This window comes from Palaemon carinicauda, chromosome 38 (genome assembly GCF_036898095.1).
Source record: "Palaemon carinicauda isolate YSFRI2023 chromosome 38, ASM3689809v2, whole genome shotgun sequence".
NCBI classification, from domain to species: domain Eukaryota; kingdom Metazoa; phylum Arthropoda; class Malacostraca; order Decapoda; family Palaemonidae; genus Palaemon; species Palaemon carinicauda.
Genome location: NC_090762.1, coordinates 35,248,680 through 35,258,679, shown reverse-complemented (window position 1 = coordinate 35,258,679; position 10,000 = coordinate 35,248,680). Strand labels below are relative to the sequence as shown.

The window sequence follows — 10,000 nt, the reverse complement described above, 5'->3', positions numbered from 1 at the left end:
GAATAACAACTCCCAGACACTCCTGAGACAGAGACCACATTCCCCTTTTTCATAGGACTGTCCATCTAAAAAAGACCAGAAAGAGAATGTTAGTGGAAATCATATGACAGGGAGCTAGAGATATCTGCAGAGCTTAGAGATGCAACAGTAAATAAGTATGTGAAGTATGGGGTGGTTTGTCCACCAGTTCTGCAAATAGCCATGGACAACATAGACCACAATCCCACTGCAATGCCAGCGACTACTTCTTTCCATGGAACCAATGTCTCTGTTTTCCAGCACCCAACCAAAGAAGTTGAAGGTAAAGAGCGTGGACAGCTGAAGTGGAGACCATACGAAGCCACTCTTCCAACCCGAGGTGCACAGAAGCATCATCTGAAGCGTGCCGTTTACCAGGCAGGCTGCGTCTTGAGGCAGTCAACAGTACGTCATTGAGAAACGCAGACTCCTACCAACTGTGGCTAGACTTATCAATAAAGGAGTTTTGTGGTTGATTGTTTGGCCAGATAGTTGCCAGTAGTTGTTCAAGTGTTGATGCAAATCAATACAAATGCTACCGCTTTGTTCTGACTTGCACGACACTGTAGCAGCTGCAGATACATGGTTTAGAAAAGTTGTAGTTCACTCATTGTGGCACCAAGACAATATGGGGCAAACAAGTATAGGCCTGCTGACTACATGAACATCCAATTATATATTGATTTAATGTTGCCTCTAATATCAGCAATTTTTTTACCATAATTATTATGCCGGGATTGATATTGTGATACAAGGAAGCTATTTAGTCTATCCATAGTTCAATATTCATATCTACATAGTGAAAAATTTATAATTTGACACCAGGATCATTCAAACAGGACATGTCTTAGCGAGTTTATTGTAAAGTGCGATATTTTTGTATATTCAGTGGCATCCATCTTGAAAAATGGCTGCCATCTTGAATTTTTAGGTGGCTAACGGCTTTTATCAAAAGAGCTATCTCCAAGGAGTGTTTGTTTTGGGGGTTGTTTCCGGAAATAAGAAAATTTTTACAGTTATCTCCTTCAGTATTTGTTACCAGCAGCTTTGCTTTTTATATTTTACTTTTCACTGAGCTGTCCAACTTCTATAATTTTAAATGTTCTCAATTTCCACTTCTCATTTGTGACGTCGGGAAATTTATAATCGATCAATTAATCAATTAGCCCCTCAGGGTGTGTTTCCATATTCCCCAATGATAGTAATAAGAAAAATTATAAGAGTAATTATAATAATGATGATAATAATAACGATGATGGTAACAACTATAATCCTTATAGCTATTATTTATATTGTTGCTGTTGTTGTATTGTTTTTGTTTTTGTCATCAGTGCATATAAGATGTCACTGGATGAAATTAATAATAATAATAATAATAATAATAATAATAATAATAATAATAATAATAATAATAATAATAATAATAATAATAATAAAATCGTAATTTTAATGGTATAGACACAACATAACTTGTCACATATTTATTTCTCATATAAATACCAAGAAATTTAACTAAAATAATTTTGTAATGTGTTGGTAAAATTTTTTTTGTAAAATGGATATATTTGCAGTTGCAATTTTTTTCTTTAAACTCGCCATGGCTGATTCCTATATACATACTTTGTAATATAACAATGGGGAACAATTTTCTAGCTATTTATTTCTCGACCTCATCGAAACAATTTGTAAAACTAGAAACTCGGATTAGTTCTTGAGTGTGTTTGGATTTTGGTAGACTTACTTTGTTGCACTATTTTTCTAATTTTTACCTACGCCAACGAAGTTGGTAGGTTATGTTTTATCATCTGTTTGTGTGTTTGTGTTTGTTTGTGAACAGCTTCCTGGCCACAATTTTAATCGGAGATTAATGAAACTTGCAGGGATTAACTGTTATGTAAAAAGCTGGAAATGATTACATTTTGGAATGACAGGGTCAAAGGTCAAGGTCACTGTTAAGCTAAATATCCAATTCACATCGTTGTCACGGAGACTTCAAACTTGGTTCAAATTTGAAAGTATGAAAATCCACGTCAATTAATACATGTTAAGGTCAAGGTCGAGCAAAAGGTCGAGAAATGAGCTGCCGCGGTGGAGGTCTGCGCTCTACTAAGTGTCCCTCTAGGTTTTATTGTTATTGCAATAATGACATTGCAGCACAGAAAACCAACTCAGGTCACGTGACCTGAGAAACGGTTTAGTGGCGAAGGCTTATATGTATTCAAGGGTCCGTATGATATTCATTCAGAATTGGGGGAAGTATTTTTCCCTATTTATTCTGCTCCCTTTCGTAGAAAATTAAAAGGAAACGGTAAGACAATAACAGTGTAAATACAGAAAAGGAGAAGATCTGGGAAGAATTTCATGCAAATTGAGTTAGGGCATACGTTTACATTAGGTATTGTCCCTCTTTGATAGTAATTATTACTGTTGTTGTTGTTGTTATTATTGTTGTTGTTGTTTATTATGCTATTGAATATTGGTTATTTTTATGATAATTATTTGTGTAATGATGATGATTATCATCCCTATAGTCATTTATAATTATTATTATCATTATTATTATTATTATTTTTATTATTATTATTATTATTATTATTATTATTATTATTATTATTATTGAATTCGAGTGATGAAAAATATTGTGGCGGTAAATTCTGAATTTTCATGAATACTTGTCAATATATCGTATATCTAATGTGCTATTTAACGTTTAAACACACATTGTCAATGTATGGATAGTATGTGTAATCAGCTATTCAACTTTTAAACACACGTTGTCAATGTATGCATAGTATGTGCATTCACGATTTTAAGTATGCACATGAACACCAGTGAATGCAGCCTTGTTTATGGACAGAAATAGACTCGTTAGAGAAACGCCAAGTGGAAAGCGCCGTTTTCTCGAAAAATAAAATATATATATCGAGAGAGCATTGGTGTGCAGTAAATGATGATATACGAGGTAATTACATGAAAGGATTAAATTGACCTTCGATCATCCAGCAGCCATTATCAGCATGCAACTCGCCAGCAATGGATGGTGCAAGTGTCTTAATCTCGTTGCCCCCACTTCTCCCTTAAAACATTTTGACCTGGAAATTTCGGTGGATTGGTTTTCTCTTTGTAGGAGAAAACCCTCCACTCCATTAGGGGGTTGATTTGTTTATTTTTATCGCCAGAATTTTAGGAGGGAAATAGCCAATGATGTTGAGCATGATGTTTTCTGAATAGTCATTGAAATTAAACATAATGTTGTCTAAATAGTCATTGAAGTTGAGCATTATGTTGTTTGAATAGTTATTGAAGTTGAGCATAATGTTGTCTAAATAGTCATTGACATTAAACATAATGTTGTCTAAATAGTCATTGAAGTTAAGGATTATGTTGTCTAAATATCATTGTTGGTAAGCATAAAGTTGTCCAAATAGTCACTGACGTTAAGCATAATGTTGTCCAAATAGCCATTAAAGTTATGCATAATGTTGTCTAAATAGTCATTGAAGTTAAGCATTACGTTGTCTAAATAGTCATTGTTGGTAAGCATAAAGTTGTCCAAATAGTCACTGACGTTAAGTATAATGTTGTCCAAATAGTCATTAAAGTTATGCATAATGTTGTCTAAATAGTCATTGAAGTTAAGCATTATGTTGTCTAAATATTCATTGAAGTTAAGCATAATGTTGTCTAAATAGTCATTGACATTAAACATAATGTTGTCTAAATAGTCATTGAAGTTAAGCTTAATGTTGTCTAAATGGTCATTGAAGTTAAGCATTATGGTATCTGAATATTCATTGACATTAAACATAATGTTGTCTAAATAGTCATTGAAGTTAAGCTTAATGTTGTCTAAATAGTCATTGAAGTTAAGCTTAATGTTGTCTAATTAGTCATTGAAATTGAAGATAATGTTGTCTGAATAGTATTTAAAGTTGAGCATAATGTTGTCTAAATAGTAATTGTTGGTAAGCATAATGTTGTCCAAATAGTCATTGATGTTAAGCATGATGTTGTCTAAATAGTCATTAAAGTTAAGCATTATGTTGTCTGCATAGTGATTGAAGTTGAGCATAATGTTGTCTAAATAGTCATAATCGTTAAGTATAATTTTATCTAAATACCCATTTAAGTTAGGCTTAATGTTGTCTAAGTAGTCATTAAGCATTATGTTGTCTAAATAGTCTTTGAAGTTGAGCATGATTTTGTTTAAATAGTAATTGAAGTTAAGCATAATGTTGTCTAAATAGTCATTGAAGTTAACCATAATTTTGTCTAAATAGTCATTGATGTTAAGCATGATGTTGTCTAAATAGTCATTGAATTTAAGTATAATTTTGTCTAAGTAGTCATTGAAGTTAAGCATAATGTTGTCTAAATAGTCATTGAAGTTGAGCATAATGTTGTCTAAATAGTAATTGAAGTTAAACATAATGTTGTCCAAATAGTCATTGAAGTTAACCATAATTTTGTCTAAATAGTCAGTGATGTTAAGCATGATGTTGTCTGAATGGTCATTGAAGTTAAGCATAATGTTGTCTAAATAGTCATTGAAGTTAAGTATTATTTTGTCTAAGTAGTCATTGAAGTTAAGGAATATATAATGTTGTCGAAATAGTCATAATAGACGTTAAGGATAATGTCTAAATAGTCGTTGAAGTTGAGTATAATTTTGTCTAAGTAGTCAATGAAGTTAAGCATAATGTTGTCGAAGTAGTCATAATAGACGTTAAGGATAATGTTGTCTAAATAGTCATTGAACTTAAGTATAATTTTGTCTAAATAGTCATTGAAGTTAAGCATAATGTTGTCGAAATAGTCATAATAGACGTTAAGGATAATGTTGTCTAAATAGTCATTGAAGTTAAGTATAATTTTGTCTAAATGGTCAATGAAGTTAAGCATAATGTTGTCGAAATAGTCATCATAGACGTTAAGGATAATGTCTAAATAGTCATTGAAGTTAAGTATAATTTTGTCTAAGTGGCCATTGAAGTTAAGCATAATGTTGTCGAAGTAGTCATAATAGACGTTAAGGATAATGTTGTCTAAATAGTCATTGAAGTTAAGTATTATTTTGTCTAAGTAGTCAAGGAAGTTAAGCATAATGTTATCGAAGTAGTCATAATAGACGTTATGGATAATGTTGTCTAAATAGTCATTGAAGTTAAGTATAATTTTGTCTAAATAGTCAATGAAGTTAAGCATAATGTTGTCGAAATAGTCATAATAGACGTTAAGGATAATGTTGTCTAAATAGTCATTGAAGTTAAGTATAATTTTGTCTAAATAGTCAATGAAGTTAAGCATAATGTTGTCTAAATTTTCATTGAAGTTAAACATAATGTTGTCTTTGAAGAAAGTTAATTCTCAATTAGGAATCCCTTATCTAATTTGTATATATATATATATATATATATATATATATATATATATAATATATATATATATATATATATATATATATATATATATATATATATATATATATATATAATATATGTATATATATACACACACACACATATATATATATATATATATATATATATATATATATATATATATATATATATATACACGCACACACACGCACACACACACACACACATATATATATATATATATATATATATATATATATATATATATATATATATATATATTCAAATAAGCCTTATATGTGCAAAAATTTATCATATATATATATATATATATATATATATATATATATATATATATATATCAATAATTTTTTCTTATTTCCTAGTTCTCTTCAGCAGACACCCTCCCGTTTTGTGTGTGGTTTAAATGTTTAAAGGCATCTCATGAATGACTGAGGCTAGGGACAGTGACAATGCCCTAGCTGGCAGGACAGTGCCCTACAGATTGACCATATATCCATATGATCATGCCCAAGCCCCCTCTCCACCCATGCTAGGACCAGGAAGGACTAGGCAATGACTGCTGAGGACTCAGCAGGTAGACTAATAGGCTCACCTAAACTCCCAATTCTTAACTCACAAGGATGGTGAGGTTGCAGGCACTACAAATATCGAGATTGAGTGGGACTTGAACTCCAGTACGGCGATCACCTGGCAGGGATGTTTCTAAATGCGCGGGGAATATCTCACCTGCAGTCACCCTCTAATATAAATTATTATGAAGTCTATTGTATTATGTTCAATGAACTCCCTCCCCACTGCATGTCCGGGATGTTACCTCCAGTAAAAATCCTCTATATTATTTGTAAATATTAATATCACCAAACACCTTTTAGTCATGGAGTCACGTCTTTCCAGCACACACACTTTTGTATGTGCTAGCTATTCTCTGTAGGAAATGTCCCTCATTAATCATATTATTATTATCATCATTATTATTATTATTATTATTATTATTATTATTATTATTATTATTATTATTATTATTATTATTATTAATATTATTATTACTACTACTACTACTACTACTACTACTAGCTACAACCCTAGATGAAAAGCAGGATACTATAAGCTCAAGGGCACCGACAAGGAAAAATAGCCCAGTGAGGAAAGGACATAAGGAAATTAATAAGCTACATGTGAAGTTATGAATATTACGTTTCATATAGCTTCACGGCATACACAATACATATCACTGCAATCATTCAATTACGTTTTTGGTTTATATATACATTCCATATCACAGCATAATTGTTACTATTCGTAAGGAGGAATAATTAATACTTAATAATACTTGATAATTAATACTTAATTAAACTACTGCATTATTTCCACTACAGATTTTACGAATCTATATAATTTTGAACACATTTCTTTGCTCAAAGGTTTAACCTTTACACTGTAATTGTTCAGTGGCTACTTTCCATTGGGTGAGGGTAGAAGAAACTCTCTAGCTATGGTAAGCACTTCTAGGAGAAGGACAATCCAACATCAAACCATTGTTCTCTAGTCTTGGGTAGCGCCATAGCCTCTGTACCATAGTCTTCCACTGTCTTGGGTTATAGTTTTCTTGCATGAGGAAACACTCGGGCACACTATTCTATCCGTTTCTTTATTACCTTTCCTCACTTGGATATTTTCCGTGTTGGAGCCCTTGCGCTTATAGAATCCTGCTGCTCTAATTAGGGTTGTAGCTTAGTTAATAATAATAATAATAATGATAATAATAATAATAATAATAATAATAATAATAAATGCATGTTTTAGTGAAAAGGAGACGCGAAGAAAATATCAAATAATTATAAGCTTTCAATCTTATTTTTTTCCAATATTGGATACTAAAGGATTATTTTATTTTTCCTTTTATTCGGAAAAGGATTCCCTCTATTTTTTTGAACAGTACCCACAAGAGGCTCGTCTAATCTAAACGAGTCCCATGAATTTATATAGTTTCCTGTTAAAGAAGGAATATGGCCTGTTGGAGACCAGTTATGCTGAACTGAGTTGAATTGGTACATCCCATAAGTTATTTAATTCCTCTTGGTACGGATAAAATGCTGTTATTATTATTATTATTATTATTATTATTATTATTATTATTATTATTTATTATTATTATTATTGTTATTATTATTATCATCATTATTGTTATCAATATTATTATTATTGCTTGTTAAGCTACAACCCTAGTTGGAAAAGCTATAAGCCCCAGGGGTCCAACTGGGTAAGTAGCCCCGTGAGGAAAGGAAATGAATAAGCTACGAGAGACGTAATGAGCAATCAAAATAAAATATTTCAAGAACAGTAAAAACATTGAAATAAATCTTTCATTTATAACCTATTAAAACTTCAAAAAGAAGAAAAATATTTAGAGTAGTGTGCCCGAGTGTACCCTCAAACCAAGAGACCTCTACCCCAAAACAATGGAGGACCATGGTACAGAGACTATGGCACACTACCCAAGAGAGTGTTCATATATGATGAACTTAGTAAGGTATGTTTTTTTTTTTGTGGGGGGGGGGGGGGTTGGGTGGTCGGGGCGTATTTTTTAGGAAGCCCCAAACAGCAATGAATGCTGTATCAGAGCTCTGCCACCCCAGTTTTTGGTTTAAAATATCAAGGGAGTATAGAGTTGTGTGGAGAATTCCAAAACAGGATTGTTAGTGAAGAAGTGTCCTTTTTAATTATAGAATTGCAGACTTTTATAAGAGAGAGAGAGAGAGAGAGAGAGAGAGAGAGGAGAGAGAGAGAGAGAGAGAGAGAGAGAGAGAGAGAGAGAGAGAGAGAGAGAGATGATTTGGAATATTTTCCCGTTTTAAGGAAGAAAACAGTAGACTCAGATTTGATTGATAATTAAAGAAAATATTATTATTATTATTATTATTATTATTATTATTGAGGTTATAAAAATCATTATTATTATTATTGTTATTATTACAGTATTATAAAAAGTCATTATTACTATTATTATTATTATTATTATTATTATTATTGATGTTATAAAAGACATTATTATTATTATTGTTATTAGTACAGTATTATAAAAAGTAGTTATTATTATTATTATTATTATTATTATTATTATTATTATTATTATTAATGATGTTATAAAAGTCATTATTATTATTGTTGTTATTATTATTATTAGTACAGTATTATAAAAAGTCGTTATTATTATTATTATTATTATTATTATTATTATTATTATTATTATTATTGTTATTATTATTATTACAAATTCTTCATCACAAAGCTAAAATGTTAAATATTCAAACAAGGTGGATTCCACTGAAAAAGAAATCCCACGCTAAATTACTAGTAAACAACAAAAAGATCAGCAAACGAACAATCTACGAACATGAAAACAAAGATGCTATACAATCCCAAACACTGTCAGATCTCCCATCCAATTCTTGTCGACGTAAAAGAGAAAATAATGTTTTGGAGGAATTGTTTCTTGAAATCAACCGTTAAACTTTCTCCCCTTCTCTCCTCTCTCTCTCTCTCTCTCTCTCTCTCTCTCTCTCTCTCTCTCTCTCTCTCTCTGTTCCAGAAATCAATCATCAAGTTTGACCATTAATCATCCGTACGCAATTAAGTCGAATTTCTCAGGCTGTTCTGCCCGCTAAACGCTCTTAGCGGCTTTGAGAGGCGGTGTAGAGTGTAATCTCATAGAGTAAACACTGCCTGGGTGGCTGCGTTGATGGGCTGAACGATAGATGCAGAAGGCTTGGTTGGGCAAAACAGATAAAAGAGGGGGGTGTGGGTGGCCGACCCAGAGGGGGAAAAGGAAAGGAAAATAAGAATAAGAAGAGGAAAAAGGCTCGAGTATGTAGAAGAGATAATGAAGATGCGAGAGAGGGGGCCGACGCGGAAAGGAAAATGAAATTAAAAAGAAGAGAAAAGGGGGCTACGGGACATAGTAGAGATAATGAAGATGGCGCGAAAGAGGAGGCTGATAAATAAGGAGTTGGTTCCATAAGGGTTGATAAAGAGGGAGTTGGTGAATAAGGGTTGATAATACCGCACTTGGGGAAGGGATGTCGTAGAAGATTGAATAGCAAAGTCTTTAATCAATTGTTTCCGCAAATATTGCATAGAGTTTGCATATTATTTGAATAGAGTTGCAGTTAGGCTTATGATGTGGGATTTATCATAGTATGAAGTGAGGAGAAATTGAACTGCCTCATGAGAATTATACTCGCTGCAAGGTTTTGGTGGCCTGTATGGTAACATCCCTGACTGGTAACTGCGGTTCGTTAGTTCCTTTGGTCTCTGCAACCTCACTATCCCTGTGAGGTAAGTATGCGGGGTTTAGAGGAGCCTATATGTCTACCTGCTGAGTCATCGGCACCCATTGCCCGGGCCTCCCTGGTCCTAGGTTGGGTAGAGAGGGGACCTGGGCGCTGATCATATGTTTATATGGTCAGTCTGTAGGGCATTGTCATGACTGGTGAATTCCTGATTGGGGTTTGGGTCCCGCTTAAATTCGTTAGTTCCTTTGGTCCGTGCAACCCTAGGAGGATTTTTCCTCCAAGGTG

The 10,000-nt window shown here is 32.6% G+C and overlaps 3 protein-coding genes across 3 annotated transcripts; all 3 read right to left on the bottom strand.

The window, feature by feature from the left end:
- Positions 1-3,406: 3,406 nt before the first annotated feature.
- LOC137630289 (uncharacterized) lies at positions 3,407-3,826 on the bottom strand. The gene has a single exon (XM_068361735.1). The coding sequence runs from the start codon at positions 3,824-3,826 to the stop codon at positions 3,407-3,409; it is 420 nt and encodes a 139-aa protein (XP_068217836.1).
- Positions 3,827-3,904: 78 nt separating this feature from the next.
- On the bottom strand, positions 3,905-4,546 carry LOC137630288 (uncharacterized). Its single transcript, XM_068361734.1, has one exon. The coding sequence runs from the start codon at positions 4,544-4,546 to the stop codon at positions 3,905-3,907; it is 642 nt and encodes a 213-aa protein (XP_068217835.1).
- Positions 4,547-4,587: 41 nt separating this feature from the next.
- Positions 4,588-5,358, bottom strand: LOC137630287 (DNA-directed RNA polymerase subunit beta''-like). The gene has a single exon (XM_068361733.1). The coding sequence runs from the start codon at positions 5,356-5,358 to the stop codon at positions 4,588-4,590; it is 771 nt and encodes a 256-aa protein (XP_068217834.1).
- Positions 5,359-10,000: the final 4,642 nt, after the last annotated feature.

Excerpts from the sequence above, each read along its gene's own strand:
- LOC137630289 (XM_068361735.1), bottom strand. The coding sequence starts at position 3,826 with ATGTTTAATGTCAATGAATATTCAGATACCATAATGCTTAACTTCAAT.
- LOC137630288 (XM_068361734.1), bottom strand. The coding sequence starts at position 4,546 with ATGCTTAACTTCAATGACCATTCAGACAACATCATGCTTAACATCACT.
- LOC137630287 (XM_068361733.1), bottom strand. The coding sequence starts at position 5,358 with ATGTTTAACTTCAATGAAAATTTAGACAACATTATGCTTAACTTCATT.